A 17,039-nucleotide genomic window follows, 5' to 3' on the forward strand; every position below is an offset into this window, starting at 1 on the left:
GAATGCAGAGTTTGAGAGAAATGCAAGGTCAGAGGAGAAGGCCTTCTTCAACGAACAGTGCAAAGAAACAGAGGAAAACAACAGAATGGAAAGGCTAGAGAGCTCTTCTAGAAAACTGGATATATCAAAAGAACATTTCATCCAAAGAGGAGCACAATAAAGGACACAAACTGTATGGACCTAACAGAAGCAGAAGTGGTATAGAAGAGATGGCAAGAATACATACACAGAAGAACTGTACAAAGAAGACCTTAATGACCCAGATAACTACGTTGGTGTCATCACGCATCCAGAGCCAGACATTCCGGAAGTGTGCAGTCAACCAGGCCTTAGGAAGCACTGCTGTCAGTAAAGCCAGTGGAGATGATGGAATCCCAGCAGAGCTATTTAAAATCCTAAACAAGGATGGTATTAAAGTGCTGCACTCAGTACGTCAGCAAATTTGGACTATCCAGCAGTGGCCCCAGGACTAGAAAACTTCAATCTTCATCCCAAATCCCAAGGGTAATACTAAAGATGTCTGAACTACTGGACAATTATATTCATCTCCCATGCTAGTAAGGTTATACTCAAAATCCTTCAAGCTAGCCTTCAGTGGTATGTGAACTAAGAACTTACAGATATTCAAACTGGGTTTAGAAAAGGCAGAAGAACCAGAGATCAAACTGCCAACATTTGCTGGATCACAGAGAAAGCAAGGGAATTCCAGAAAAATATCTACCTCTGTTTGATTGACTACATTAAAGACTTTGACTGGTGGATCATAACAAACTGTGGAAAATGCTTAAAGAGATGGGAATACCACACCGTATTATCTGTTTCCTGAGAAACCTGTAGGCGGGTCAAGAAGCAATAGTTAGAACCTTGTATGGAACAACTAACTAGTTCAAAATTGAGAAAGGCATACGACAAGGCTGTTTATTATCACCCTGTTTCTTTAACTTTTATGCAGAGCACATCATGCAAAACACTGGGCTGGATGAGTTACAAGCTGGAATCAAGACTGCTGGGAGAAATATCAACAACCTCAGACATGCAGATGATACCACTTTAATGGCAGAAAGCGAAGAGGAAGCAAAAAGCCACTTGATGAGGGTGAAAGAAGACAGCAAAAAAGCCAGCTTAAAATTCAATATTAAAAAACTAAGATCATGGCATCTGGTTCCATCCCTTCATGGCAAACAGAAAGGGAAAAGGTGGAAGTAGTTCCAGATTTCCTCTTACTAGGCTCTAAAATCACTGCAGATGTTGACTGCAGCCATGCAATTAAGAAACGAATGGTTCTTGGCAGGAAAGTTATGACAAACCTAGACAGTGTATTAAAAAGCAAAGACACCCCTTTGCTGACAAAGGTCTACTAGTCAAGGCTATTGTCTTTCCAGTAGTCATGTATGGATGTGAAAGCTGGACCATAAAGAAGGCTGAGCACCAAATAATTGATGCTTTTGAACTGTGGTGCTGGAGAAGACTCTTGAGAGTCTCTTGGACTGCAAGGAGATCAAACTAGTCAACCCTAAAAGAAATCAACCCTGAATACTCATTGGAAGGACTGATGTGGAAGCTGAAGCTCCAATACTCTGGCTAACCTGATGTGAACTGCTGACTCATTGGAAAAGATCCTGATGCTGGGAAACACTGAAGGCAGAAGAAGAGGGTGACAGAGGATGAGACAGTTGGATGGCTTCACCAATTCGATGAACATGAACCTGGGGAAACTCTAAGAAATGGTGAAGGGCAGGGAGGCCTGGTGTGCTTCAGTCCATGGGTTGCAGATTTGGACACAACTTGGCAACTGTACAACAACAAACCAATTAGGTCCAATTACATGCTCTGTGAATTTTGCTCTCCTCTGTTTATCTTATTACAAGCTTCTCATGTTTTTTATTTTCTGTTCCTTTCTACCTGAATGTATTCCTACAAACATGCAAAGGGCTCCTTGAAGAACTTTATCTTAAAACTAATGGGTGCATAAATTATTGTGGATGTTCAATAAAAGTTTAATTGGACTGCACAAAATTTCTAGCTTTTTTAGTACAATGAAACTTGGCTGCTGGATTTTTATTTCAACTTGGAATTGCAACGTAGTTAACCTACATATCTCATTCTTCTAACTAATTACTTCAGTGTGAACTCATGGTTTTTGATACACAAAAATAAAAATGCAAAAAAGAAAATATACATATAGGGGTGTACATGTATGTTGTCGTCGTGCCACTCAGTTGTGTCCAACTCTTTGTGATCCCATGGACGCCAGGCCTCCCTGTTTTCCCATGTGTATCCTTTAGCTTGTCTGTTGAGGGCTTGGGAGCAGGAACAACCCAAACAGCAATAAACAATCTAGTGTCCAGATCTTGGTTTCTATATACTCTACTAAAATGGCTGATTCTAAGGTTGAACAGGCAAAGGATGAACTGAGCCTAGAACTCCTTTGTGTATCAGAAAGAAAAGAAGTGTTGGAAAGATTGAGAAATGTCAAAAGAACAAAGAAGCCAGGCTGAAGGGCATTCCACTAGCCTAAATCAGAGGCAACTTGAAAATCTAAATAATGATAACAATGGATTATAATCCAAAGAATGATACAGAAAGCTGTAAGTCTGTAGTGATTTAATAAATGAATAAATTGAAAATTTGATGAAAAACAGGGTAACTCACAAGATCTCAAATTGCCCTCCCCACAAATAATTATAAAGGGAAACAAAAAACCTTAATGAGAAATCTACATACATTCTTATTAAGAAGTTACAATGCACCTCATCAGTAATTCCTGGAGAAGGAAATGGCAACCCACTCCAGTATTCTTCCTGGAGAATCCCATGAACAGAGAAGCCTGGCAGGCTACAGACCATGGGGTGGCGAAGAGTCGGACATGACTGAGCACAACACAGCAGCATGAGTAATCGCAAAAATCTAAATTGCATGCCACCTGATAGGGTTCAATGACAAAGACATCTAATTACTTCTGTGATATTCCTGCCAATGATGAATAATCTGAATTATCAGTAGAATCATGTAGCAGAAAGAAAAGAATGAATATTCTCATGAAAGTAAGGTAGGTATTCAAGACTGAAAGTGACCAAGCAGACTTGACAAGTAAATGCAATATGTGATTCTGAACTGGATCCTTTTTCTATATAGAATACTATTAGGATTGAACTGGTAAATCACAAATGGGATCCAAAGATTGGATGGTAGTAATGGATCAAGGTCAATTTTCTGATTTTGATGTTTGTATTGTAGTTTTATAGGACACTTGCCCTTGCTTATAGGAAAGAGACTAAAGTATTTTCGGTCATGGGACATAATGTCAGCTACTTTCTTTCAAATGGGACAGAATTTGAAAAAAAGGTTCTCTTTGAACTTTTCTATTAATATAAGCGTGAGATTAAAAAAAGAGAGAGAAAGAATACTATTGCATTAGATTGCGAGCTCTCTCTTCTAACCTTCTATTGTTTTGTTCTACCAGGGCCCTCCCTGCATGTATCAGGTATTCAATCAGCGCGCCTGATTTACTGAATGACAAAAGGAAATCTCTGTGGCTGCCATGCAAAAGAGCATCCTGAAACACAGTAAGAATAGAAGAGGAGCGACTTGTTAGAAAGCTACTAAAACACTCCAGTAAAAAACGGCTTGAATTGGTGAGAACAGTGATGTCAGAGAAGTAAAGATTACATAAATATTTAGGCTATGACTTCAAAAGATGTTGTGTTATGGAAACGGAGGTGAGAGAAAGGTGGCATAAAGGACGACTCCCAGGTTTCTGGCAAAACCAACCTGATGATGGCATTTACTGATAATGGAAATACAAGTGGAAGAATTCAGAAGAGACAAGGAGTGGGACAGCTCAGGACAGTGAGTTAAATATGTTGAATTTGAGGCACTTGTAAAACACTTCAATAGAGATACTGTACAAGTTGTATGTGTCTGGAACTTAAAAGTAAAAGCACCTATGCAGGTAGTGCAGGACTGAGAAGAGAACATGGCCTCAAAGAAAACTTTCAAGGCTAGTGAATGGAGGAAGAGCCAGAAAAGCCGACTTATAAGGCACAGCCAAAAGAGGTTAAGAAGAAACCAGGAAAGTGTGGTGTTAAAAAAAAAAAAGAGAGAGAGAGAGAAGAGAACATTTCAAGAAGAAGACATAATTGGAGTTAAATGGTGCTACAAAGTCAAGTAAAACAAGGACAGGAAATACCCATTAGATTTAACGAGACTGACATCATTGCTATGTAAGTGGAAGAAGCCAGATGGGTAAGCTGAGAAGTGACAGAAGGTAAGAAAACTGAGACAATAACTGTAGACATCAATTTGAGATGGTTCCCTTTAAGGAAAGGAATAAACAAGATGGTAGAGGGAATGGAATCCAGGGTTAAGAGAGGTTTGATTGTTTTAAAATGGAGAAATCTGGACATTTATATGCTGGGGGACCAAAAAAACTACTGAGATAAATTTAATGACACAGGATAAAAGAGAAAACTGAGAATGCAGGTTTTCTTAATTCCATGCTGGAGTTTGTCACAGAGGCCCCAAACATTCAGTTAAAGTGATTTTGAAAGTACAATGGTTATTCATTAGACTACTAGAATTTTATTTAGTAAAGAGTTCTAAAGTCATCCAGCACCATCTGAGACTCAAAGAAGTTAGGTGACTAACTTACCTGCTCAAGGTCACATGGTTACTATATGGTAGAGCTATGACCCAGGGGTTTCTGACTGCATGCTCTTTCCACGATCCCAGAGTGACTATATATGATCTGAGTATTCTGCAGAAGTGCATTTGGAGTCTTAAGGGTGGTGAAGGTAGAAGAAAGAGATGTGGGTTGGAGAGAATGTGGACACATTCGAGAGTCTGGAATCCCCATTCCTATTTCATGGAAGTTCCCCTTCTGTTTAATAAACTAGGGTCCTGAATAAGATTTAAGGAAAAAAAAAAAAGGCAAACAATGATCAAAGAAATGTAAAAATACACATACTTTAAAACTTGCTTACCGGGTAATAGCACTGAACAGTCCACGGATGCGTGCTTTATGTCTAGATACAAAGGCTTCAGTAAATATTACTCCTCTGTTATCAAGATCAATGTGTCCATTAATAATTCTACCTAGTCGCTGAGTTAGTGCCTGAGGGTAAAGATGGATGAAAATTCTTATTAAAATGATAGAACAAAATTACAGATTTACATGTGTACAGGTTTACTAAAGTCATGTGGCATGCTGATGTTGTATTAATCATACGACTGAGTAATTTCAGCAAGCATGAATTAACAAGATACATAAAGTAAAATGAAGACTTAGGATCTAGGAAACTTCATAATCTTATGGTGAAGACAAGAACTGAATGAGTCTAATAACTGATATGTTAAAAAAACTCAGCTACCTGCTAATAAGGCCACAGGCAGCCTGAAACACAGACAACCAAGACATTTACAAGGATCCTGGAGAGGATCCTATATGGAACTGCTAATACTAACAGAGAAATAAATATTATCCCAAGATTCTGCAACCTAGGGATACATAAAACCTGAAAAGTTATACTCTGTGATGTAAATATTAACAAACTGTGTCCATAAATCTATACTGACAGACAACCTGATTTCTTGGTAACCTGAGGAGAGCATTTCTCCACAGCTACACTATGACTGGGATCAGGTTTATGAAATAAGCTTGGACATATTTCCCTTTCCAGGACAAGTTAAATCTATTTGAGTCAGCCTGGCTGATACTTCTATGGTACAGAAAAATGGTTTCCAAACAACTTTTTTTTAAGGATCCATTTTTTTGCTGCCCCATGAGGCATGCGGGATCTTAGTTCTGTGAGCCAGGATTAAACCCATGCCCTTAGCGTTGGAATTGGAAGCTCAGAGTCTTATCCACTGGACTGTCAGGGAAGTCCCCCAAACCACTTCTTAGTGAGCTTTTACAATACTGCCTATGATACTGAGAAAAATTAAAACTGAAAAAAGAATATATATATATTTCTAAAATGTATCAGTAGCACAATAAGAAACCACTTGATCTGTTCTGATATTTTAATGTAAAACTGACTAAAAGTATCTTTTTTTTTGCCTTCTGTGATTTACATGTATTTGCTCATTTTATCTTCTGTAATTTACATACACTTGCTCAGGAGCTTAGTTCTCCTGAAATACTTTGTAAAACAGATCTATATGCTCAATGGTATTTTAGATGCAATGAGGAGAAATCACCCACTTAAAATGAGTGAGTAAATCTGTTTCATTATAAATTAATCTCATGCAATTATGGTTTGGTAATTTCTGTAAGATGGATTTTTTTAAAGTATACCTAAAATGATTTGGCTTTTCCCTTATTTGTTCCAGTAAATATATAAACAAAACCATCATTTATTGAGTACTTCCTCTAGGCCAGCCATTTCACCAGATATACCATGTATTCGACACCTTACTGACATCTATGAGAGACAATTATTCCCATTTTCAGATACGTAACTTGAAGCACAAATAGGCATAAAAATAATTTTTCTGACCCTAAGTAACAAAGCAGTGTCATAGACAGAATTCAAAGCATGGCCTGTTTAACTTCCACTGTTCCAAACAGACTTCTAAAACGTTAAACAACTTTAAGAAAACGGAAATAACAAGGAAATAGCCTCTATTTTCAGGCACCATTGTAATTTAACTTATAATTTGATTTGAGTATTGACACAAGTACCAAAAATTAAGTGACTATAAGCCATTCCTTGATTTCTCTCCCTATCATGCTCTCAGTTTAGAGGAGGAAGAAAGGTGACATCAAAAGAAGTTGGTACTATTGACATCTGGGGAAGAAAATTTTCTACTGGGAAGGAATGCTCTGTGCACTGCAGGATGTTCAGCAGCATCTGTGACCTTTACCACACAAGATGCCAGTAGCACCTCTTATAAATTATAATCTTCATCAGCTATTTCTTAAATTATAACTAGCAATCAGAACTGAAGATATTCTTGCTAAAGAAGCATTCAATAAAGATATACACTTCTGGTATACTTGCTACTGCATCCAAGCAGGCTGAGACCTTAAGTCTACCAAGTTTAGGTATCTCTGGGTTCAGGAATGGAGAAGGCAATGGCACCCCACTCCAGTACTCTTGCCTGGAAAATCCCATGGATGGAGGAGCCTGGTGGGCTGTATAGTCCATAGGGTCGCTAAGATTCAGACACAACTGAGCAACTTCACTTTCACTTTTCACTTTCATGCATTGGAGAAGGAAATGGCAACCCACTCCAGTGTTCTTGCCTGGAGAATCCCAGGTACGGGGGAGCCTGGTGGGCTGCCATCTATGGGGTCGCACAGAGTTGGACACGACTGAAGCGGCTTAGCAGCAGCAACAGGGTTCAGGAAGATTAAAATCACTTCTAAACAATCTTATCAGAGCCATCAGTGTTTAAGTATCCCCCAAATATATTGCTAGAACATAGTCAAAACTAGAGAATAGTCAAAACACTTGCAAAAAAACAAATAATAGTAAGTCTAGTTTATTCCCACCCTTTCAAACTTGGCATTTATTTGAAAAGACAAATTATACCATTAAGGAAAAAAAATACCTGTGTCAGAAAGTTTCCAGGAAGATCATAGGTTTTACACAGTTCTGCTATGGTTACTTGACCACTTTCCTGTAATTTATCATTTACTTCTTCTGCTAAACGATCCAAATAGTTCCTAATAGTTTAAATTAAAAAAAAAAAAAAGGAAAAAATTAGGAATAATAATTTTTCTCTTTCTTTTTATGTTTAATTTCTGCTGCAATAAGGCACTCCCCAAAAGTAATTAATATGGTATGTTTAGGTAAACACCATTCATTAATCATAGTCTGAAATTTTTCTTATCAATGTAACTAAATGGAAGGTTAATCAAATAAATGCTGAAATTGTTTTCAACAGTTAAAATTCTACAGTCATTTTCATTAGGACTTTTTAACAATTCTGCTTTCAGAGTTAAGTTCACATAGGAAAGATGATAAAAATTGTGTTTTGTGTTGCTTTAAAACAACAGAAAAAATTAAAAGTTTATATTATTCCCAAGTATTCCACACAAGTAAGCACTTACTTTTTAAGCACAATAATGAAAATCAGTACTGGAAGAGTACTAAAAAATGCCATAGTGCCACAGTTATTCTAAATTTAAGTATAAACTTACAAAAAAAGAAACACAAAAAGGTATTCTTAATTATTGTACTTACTCATCTATCAGTTGTCCCAATACTAGTTGAACATGTTTTTCTGATTTAACAATGTCACCAATTCTATTTTCAATATGAGTCAGATCCACATTAATTGCCTGGAAAATAAGTACACATTCTATTAGTGATAAGTTCATATTGTTTTAAAATTTGAAATTATATATTTTAGAACTTTTAAAAAAATGAAAACTTACTTCCCCTTAGATGAATTTCAAATTGATTTGAAATATTATAAAAAATCTCAATTAGGGGCTTATTGCTCATTCACTTTCATTTCTGAACCTGTACACTTTCACTCGCTAAGAAAGCTTGCACTACAAAAATCACACAACTTCAAAGGTCTTTTCACCTCCAGAGTCCTACCTAGTCCCCAGGGAGGCAGACAGGAGTGAGAGGGAGCGCCCGAAGCAGTGCAACAGGCAGGTCCTGACCTGCTGACATCATGCAGTGAGTCTGTGAGTCTATGACCCAAACTGCCCACTGCCTCTGAGCAATCACTGGACTGCTGCCCCATGGGGAGCCTCCTGGCCCAAGCACCATCCCGGCCCTGATTCTCTCACTCAAGAGAGGCTCTGCAGGCCAGCACTCAGGGGGTCAAGCCTGTTGATACATCTCAGCCCATGGTGTGATCCATGGGCTTGTAAAGAAGTCAGCCAAACCCACTGTCAGGGTCGTGAATGAGGTTTCTCAGCAGATCCTGGCTCGTGGTTCTGAGATAGGAGGTAGATGGGTCCCTGAGCTAAACAGCTGGAGATTGTCAAGTGGAGTAAACTGGACCTTTGCTTCCCCTAGACATTTCAAGGATAAACTTAATAGCAGAAGCTGAGCTCTGTGGAGTCAAGAAATAAGATGACTACATCTATCACTCCTGAGGTCAGGATCTCCAGGACTGCACATGTGTAGAAAGACTTGGGGGTCAAAAAGGGAGGGGCGCTATCCCATAATAGGTGCTGTCAACCTCCTATAGGCTTCCATGCTGGAATCCATCTTGGCAAAAAGATGCATAAGTATATCAGGAAGAGCCTTGGGTCAAGTCTGAGGTGGGAAATGAAGAAAGATGACTGGCCAGAGGAAATAAAAAACCAAGGAAAAACTGCTTCCATATAAGTGATTTAAATCACCTCTCTGGGATGCTCCTCATTAGGGAGGACACCCACACTCTTTCCTGTGTGTGTATTTCTGCTTTGTTTTAAATAGACTGCTTCTTTGTTCTCTTTGCATGTACTATGCTTCCAATAAATTTTGTGTCTGCTTTAAAATGTTTCTTTGTGGAATTCTTTCTCTGAAGAAGAAAAGAACCAAGGTCCTCTCACTTGCCATCATCATCTGGTGCCATGATTCGGATTGCTGCCAAGATAATTTGCAGGTCTCGCTCAACTATGGCAAGAGATCTCTGCATGCACTATCTTCTTTGCTTCTCCTTTGGATTGTGCCTTTCTTTCCTACTTATCTTGCACAGAAGGGCCTGTTTTTCACTACATATGTTCAACATCCTCCTGGGAAAAGATCTTTTGCTTTTTATTTCTAAACTGCCAGTGCTGTCTTCATCAGGCTGAGTGCACAGGTACCCTGAGGTCTTATCTTTGTTACAAAACACACACATCTGAAATAATTATGCTTCTCAACTCTAATTCCTCCAAGAGTTTTTCCTTTTACTTCTCAGCTGCCCTCCTCACCCTGACCCCAGGCGTTGGCAACCCACACACTGCTACAGCCAGCCTAGTGAGCTGGCCAATTCTCAGTAGATCACAACATAAATTTTATAAATACTCAATCCTGAGGAGTACACCCCAGTGTAGGAAATCTTGTTATAGGACACAGGGGAGATCTGTTGTCTTGTCTATAAAGGCTTAAGGGAAAAACTGGCAACTGCTTTGCACTGGTTCAAATGTCCACCATAGGCAGGGAGGGAGAGCACCTTTAAAGGAACCAAAGCTGACCAGAGATGTCTGGTTAGAAAGCAGTGAGGGAGTAGAGGATGCTCCAAAGCCCATCAGCATAAAGATCAAAGGTAATTCAGAGGATGTTATGAATCCCTTACAGGTGCCTCCTAGTAATGTTTCCAGGATGCTGGACTTCATTTCTAGGACTGCTGTTCTTGGTTGCAGGTTATTCAACATGGGAGGATCTCCTTCTAAACCCAAAGAAACACCCCTTGAAAACGCTCCTAGGACACTAAGTTTTTTTTGTTCTTTCTGTCCACTTTCAGTTATAAATACCACTGACGGTACCCCTGGGACAACATTTCATCAGCCAGTCTGCCCCTCTTATTAGTGTCGGTTTAAGCACTATTTGGTCTAAATTTTAGCTATAAAACTATGAATACAAAAAAAGATAATCTTTTTTGACACTGTGAGACCACAATATTCTTTAGATTCCAGAGAAAACTCGTTAAAACTCTTTTGAAATTGCAAAATTGGTTCCTCCTTAAATTTGTTTTTAATTGGAGGATAACTGCTTTACAATATTGTGTTGGCTTTTGCCATACAACAACATGAATCAGTCATAAGTATGCATATGTTCCCCTCCCTCTTGAACCTCCTCCAACTCCATCCCACCCCTCTAGATTGTCATAGAGTACCACTTTGGGTTCCCTGTGTTATACAGCAACTTCCCATTAGCTAGCTATTTTACACATGGTAATGAGTAAAAATATGTTTCATGCTTTTCTCTCAATCTGTCCCACCTCTCCTTCCCCAACTCTTTCCACAAGTATTTTCTCTATGTCTGCATCTCTATTCCTGCCCTACAAATAGATTCATCAGTACCACTTTTCTAGATTCCACATATATGCATTAATAATGTACTTCACTCAGTGTAACAAGCTACAGGTATATCCACCTCACTATAACTGACTCAAATGCATTCCTTTTCATGGATGAGTAACATACCATTGTTTAAATGTACCAAAACTTCTCTATCCATTCATCTGTTGATGGACATCTAGGTTGCTTCCATGTCCTAGCTACTGTAAACAGTGCTCTAATAAACACTGGGGTACATGTATCTTTTTGAATTATGGTTTTCTTAGGGTTAAAGTTCCAAAATATAAAAGCAACTCATGCAACTTACTTAAGAAAAATAAACAACCCAATCAAAAAAGTGGGTGGAAGACTTAAAACAGACACTTCTCAACAAAATTGGTTCTTTTGTATAGGCAATTAGAGAAAGTTAGCTTGTTAAAATATTTTTTTCCTTTGGAATTCTGACCTTGAGAGAAAACACACCTAGAAGAAAGCTTGAAGTTAACTCTTACTATGTCCTTGAGATACAAACACAGCCCACTTTTCCTGGGACTTTGCCCTTGGATTCATTAGTAGAACTGCAAGCAAAGGTTAAAAAAAAAATGCAAAGAGGCATTTTAAACCTTGAGCAGAAACTGTGAGACCTCTGTTAGTCTGGATTTATGTATGTCTCTAGTACGTGTCTTTGCCTTTGGATAATATTGCTGAAGTTAATCTGTGTGGATCACAACAAATTGTGGAGAATGTAAAGAGATGCAAATACCAGACCACCTTACCTGCCTCCTGAGAAACCTGTGTGCAGGTCAAGAAGCAACAGTTAGAAACCTACATGGAACAAGTGACTGGTTCAAAATTGGGAAAGGAGTACATCAAGGTTGTATATAGTCATCCTGCTTATTTCACTTATATGCAGAGTACACCATGTGAAATGCCGAGCTAGATGAATCACAAGTAGGAATCAATGTTTCTGGGAGAAATATCAACACCCACAGATATGCAGATGATACCACCCTAATGGCAGGCAGAAAGTGAAGAGGTACTAAAGAGCCTCTTGATGAAGGTGAAAGAGGAGAGTGAAAAACCTGGCTTAAAACTCAACATTCAAAAAACTAAGATCAGTGCTGTTCAGTTCAAGATGGCGGAGTAGCCAGATATGTGCTTATCTCCTCCTGCAACACCACAAAAACTGCAACTAGCTGTTGATCAACCACTGACAAGAGAATGCTAGAACCCACCAAATAAGATACCCCATGTCCAAAGACAAAGAAGAAGCCACAACAAGATGGTAGGAGGGGGCACAATCACTGTAAAATAAAATTCCATTCCTGTGGGGTGGGTGACCCACAAACTGGAGAACAATAATATCAAAGAAGTACTCTCATTGTTGTGAAGCTTCTGAACCCCACATCAGGCTTCCCAGCCTGGGGATCTGATAAGAGGAGCCGGAACCCCCAGGGAATCTGGCCTTGAAGGCCAGTGGAATCTGTTTGCATGACTTCCACAGGACTGAGGGAAACAGAGACTCTAATCTTGAAGGGCACAAACAAAATCTTGCAGGCACCAATACCCAGAGGAAAGCAGCAGTGACCCAACAGGTGACTGAACCAAAACTACCTGCTAGTGTTGGATGGTCTCCTGTGGAGGCATGGGTTGGCAGGGGCTCACCACAGGGACCAGGGCCCTGGTAGCGCATCACGTTGGGAAAGTCTCCCTTGCAGTTCACCATTAATGTTACCACAGAGCCCATAGGAACCAGAGGTCAAACTGCCATATCCGTTGGGTCATCGAAAAAACAAGAGAGTTCTAGAAAAACATCTATTTCTGCTTTATTGACTATTTCAAAGCCTTTGTGTGGATAACAACAAAGTGTGGAAAATTCTTAACAGATGGGAATACCAGTCCACCTGACTGGTATTCTGCATGCAGGTCAGGAAGCAACAGTTAGCCTTGACTAGATGGACCTTTGTTGGCAAAGTAATGTCTCTACTTTCTAATATGTCTAGGTTGCTCATAACTTTTCTTCCAAGGAGCAAGGGTCTTTTAATTTCATGGCTTAGTCACAATCTGCAGTGATTGTGGAGCCCAAAAAAATAAAATCAGCCACTGTTTCCCCATCTATTTGCCATGAAGTGATGGGACTGCATGCCATGATTTTAGTTGTCTGAATGTTCAGCTTTAAGCCAATTTTTTTTACTCTCCTCTTTCACTTTCATCAAGCGGCTTTTGAGTTCCTCTTCACTTTCTGCCATAAGGGTGGTGTCATCTGCATATCTGAGGTTATTGATATTTCTCCCGGCAATCTTGATTCCAGCTTGTGCTTCATCCAGCCCAGCATTTCGTATGATGTTCTCTGCATATAAGTTAAATAAGCAGGGTGACAATATAAAGCCTTGACATACTCCTTTCCCGATTTGGAACCATGTCTAGTTCTAAATGTTGCTTCTTGACCTGCATACAGATTTCTCAGGAGGCAGGTCAGGTGGTCTGGTATTTCCATCTCTTTCAGAATATTCCACAGTTTGTTGTGATCCACAGAGTCAACAGCTTTAGCATAGTCAATAAAGCAGAAGTAGATGTTTTTCAGGAACTCTCTTGCTTTTCTGATGATCCAGTGGATGTTGGCAAATTGATTTCTGGTTCCTCTGCCTTTTCTAAATCCAGCTTGAACATCTGGAAGTTCACAATTCACATACTGTTGAAGCCTAGCTTGGAGGATTTTGAGCATTATCTTCCTAGAGTGTGAGATGAGTGGAATTGTGTGGTATATTGAATTCTTTAGCATAGGCTTTCTTTGGGATTGGAATGAAAACTGACCTTCTCCAGTCCTGTGGCCACTGCTAAGTTTTCCAAAATTGCTGACACACTGAGTGCAGGACTTTCACAGCATCACTGTTTAGGATTTGAAATAGTTCAACTGGAATTCCATCACCTCCACTAGCTTTGTTTGCAGTTATGCTTTCTAAGGCCCACTTGACTTGGCATTCCAGGATGTCTGGCTCTAGGTGAGTGATCACACCATCATAGTTACCTGGGTCATGAAGATCTTTTTTGTATAGTTCTTCTGTGCATTCTTGCCACCTCTTCTTACTATCCTCTGCTTCTATTAGGTCCATATTATTTCTGTCCTTTATTGAGCCCATCTTTGCATGAAATGTTCCCTTGGTATCTCTAATTTTCTTGAAGAGATCTCTAGTCTTTCCCATTCTGTTGTTTTCCTCTATTTCTTTGCACTGATTGCTGAGGAAGGCTTTCTTATCTCTCCTTGCTATTCTTTGGAACTCTGCATTCAAATGGGTATATCATTTCTTTTCTCCTTTGCCTTCAGCTTCTCTTCTTTTCTCAACTATTTGTAAGGCCTCCTCACACAGCCATTTTGCTTTTTTGCATTTCTTTTTCTTGGCGATGGTCTTGCTCCCTGTCTCCTGTACCATGTCACGAATCTCTGTCCATAGTTCTTCAGGCACTCTATCAGATCGAATCCCTGGAATCTGTTTGTCACTTCCACTGTATAATCATTAAGCAATTTGATTTATGTCATACCTGAGTGGTCTAGTGGTTTTCCCTACTCTCTTCAATTTCAGTCTGAATTTGTCCATAAGGAATTCATGATCTATGCCACAGTCAGCTCCCAGTCTTGTTTTTGCTGACTGTATGGAGCTTCTCCATCTTTGGCTGCAAAGAATATAATCAATCTAAGTTTGGTATTGACCATCTGGTAATGTCCATGGTAGAGTCTTCTTTTGTGTTGTTGGAAGAGGGTGTTTGCTATGACCAGTGCATTCTCTTGGCAAAACTCTGTTAGCCTTTGCCCTGCTTCATTTTGTATTCCAAGGCCAAATATGCCTATTACTCCAGGTATCTCTTGACTTCCTATTCTTGCATTCCAGTCCCCTATAATGAAAAGGACATCTTTTTTAGTGTCAGTTCTAGAAAGTCATGTAGGTCTTCACAGAACCGTTCCACTTCAGCTTATTCAGCATTTCTAGTTGGGGCATAGACTTGGATTACTATGATATTGAATGGTTTGCCTTGGAAACGAACAGAGATCTTTCTGATTCCTAAGATGTTGATGTTCACTCTTGCCATCTCCTGTTTGACCACTTTCAATTTACCTTGATTCACGGACCTAACATTCCAGGTTCCTATGCAATATTGTTCTTTACAGCATCAGTATTTACTTCCAGCACCAGTCACATCCACAACTGGGTGCTATTTTAGCTTTGGCTCCATCTCTTCATTCTTTCTGCAGTTATTTCTCCACTGTTCTCCAGTAGCATATTGGGCACCTACCAACCTGAGGAGTTCATCTTTCAGTGTCCTATCTTTTTGCCTTTTCATACTGTTCATGGGGTTCTCAAGGCAGGGATACTGAAGTGGTTTGCCATTCCCTTCTCCAGTGAACCATGTTTTGTCAGAACTCTCCACCATGACTCGTCTATCTTGGGTGGCCCTACATGGCATGGTTCATGGTTTCATTGAATTAGACAATGCAGGTGGCCAAAAGCATGAAAATATGCTCAACATCACTAATTATTAGAGAAATGCAAATCAAAACTACAATCAGTTATAACCTCACACCAATCAGAACAGCCATCATCTGAAAGTCTCCAAACAATACATACTGGACAGCGTGTGGAGAAAAAGGAACCCTCCGAACACTGTTGGTGAGAATGTAAAACTGGTATAACCATTACAGTGAACAGTATGAAGTTTCTTAAAAAACTAAAAATATAACTACCACATGGTCCAGTAATCTCACTCCTGGGCATACATCTGAAGGAAAGCATATTTTGAAAAGATACATTCACCCCAATGTTCACTGGGGCACTATTTACAACAAGTAAGACATGGAAATAACCTAAATGTCCATTGACAGAGGAAAAGATATAGATGTGGTACATATATAGAGTGGAATATTACTAAGCCATTAAAAAGGAGTGAAATAGAAAAGGAGTGAAAAGCAAAGGAGAAAAGAAAAGATATACCCATTTGAATGCAGAGTTCCAAAGAACAGCAAGGAAAGATAAGAAAGCCTTCCACAGTGATGAGTGCAAAGAAATAGAGGAAAACAATAGAATGGAAAAGACTAGAGATCTCTTTAAGAAAATGATGGGCTCAATAAAAGACAGAAACGGATGGACCTAACAGAAGCATAAGATACTAAGACGAGGTGGCAAGATTACACAGAAGAACTGTACAAAAAAGATCTTCACGACCCAGGTAATCACAATGATGTGATCACTCACCTACAGCCAGACATCCTGGAATGTGAAGTCACGTGGGCCTTAGAAAGCATCACTATGAACAAAGCTAGTGGAGGTGACGGAATTCCAGTTGAGCTAGTTCAAATCCTAAAAGATGATGCTGTGAAAGTGTTCTACTCAAATGCAAGCAAATTTGGAAAACTCAGCAGTGGCCACAGGACTGGAAAAGGTCAGTTTTCATTCCAATCCCAAAGAAAGGCAATGCCAAAGAATGCTCAAACTACTACACAATTGCACTCATCTCACACGCTAGTAAAGTAATGCTCAAAATTCTCCAAGCCAGGCTTCAACAATACATAAACCGTGAACTTCCAGATGTTCAAGCTGGTTTTAGAAAAGGCAGAGGAACCAGAAATCAAATTGCCAACATTCACTGGATCATTGAAAAATCAAGAGAGTTCCAGAAAAACATCTATTTCTGCTTTATTGACTATGCCAAAGCCTTTGACTGTGTGGACCACAATAAACTGGAAAATTCTGAAAGAGACGGGAATATTAGACCACCTGCCCTGCCTCTTGAGAAATCTATATGCAGATCAGAAAGCAACAGTTAGAACTGGACATAGAACAACAGACTGGTTCCAAATAAGAAAAGGACGTCAAGGCTGTACATTGTTACCTTGCTTATTTAACTTATATGAAGAGTACATCATGAGAAATGCTGGGCTGGATGAAGTACAAGCTGGAATCAAGACTGCCAGGAGAAATATCAACAACCTCAGACATACAGATGACACCACCCTTATGGCAGAAAACAAAGAACTACTAAAGAGCCTCTTGATGAAAGTGAAAGAGGAGAGTGAGAAAGTTGGCTTAAAGCTGCACATTCAGAAAACTAAGAT

The 17,039-nt window shown here is 39.3% G+C and overlaps 1 protein-coding gene across 1 annotated transcript in view; it reads right to left on the reverse strand.

The window, feature by feature from the left end:
- Nucleotides 1-17,039, reverse strand: part of UFL1 (UFM1 specific ligase 1) — a 67,623-nt gene that overhangs the window by 43,985 nt on the left and 6,599 nt on the right. The window contains exons 4-6 of the mRNA XM_027551375.1: nt 8,190-8,287; nt 7,555-7,669; nt 4,983-5,113 (exon numbers count right to left, since the gene is read on the reverse strand). Coding sequence (XP_027407176.1) covers nt 4,983-5,113; nt 7,555-7,669; nt 8,190-8,287 — 344 coding nt within the window. The remainder of the gene's footprint in view (nt 1-4,982; nt 5,114-7,554; nt 7,670-8,189; nt 8,288-17,039) is intronic.

This window comes from Bos indicus x Bos taurus, chromosome 9, assembly GCF_003369695.1.
Source record: "Bos indicus x Bos taurus breed Angus x Brahman F1 hybrid chromosome 9, Bos_hybrid_MaternalHap_v2.0, whole genome shotgun sequence".
Lineage (NCBI taxonomy): Eukaryota > Metazoa > Chordata > Mammalia > Artiodactyla > Bovidae > Bos > Bos indicus x Bos taurus.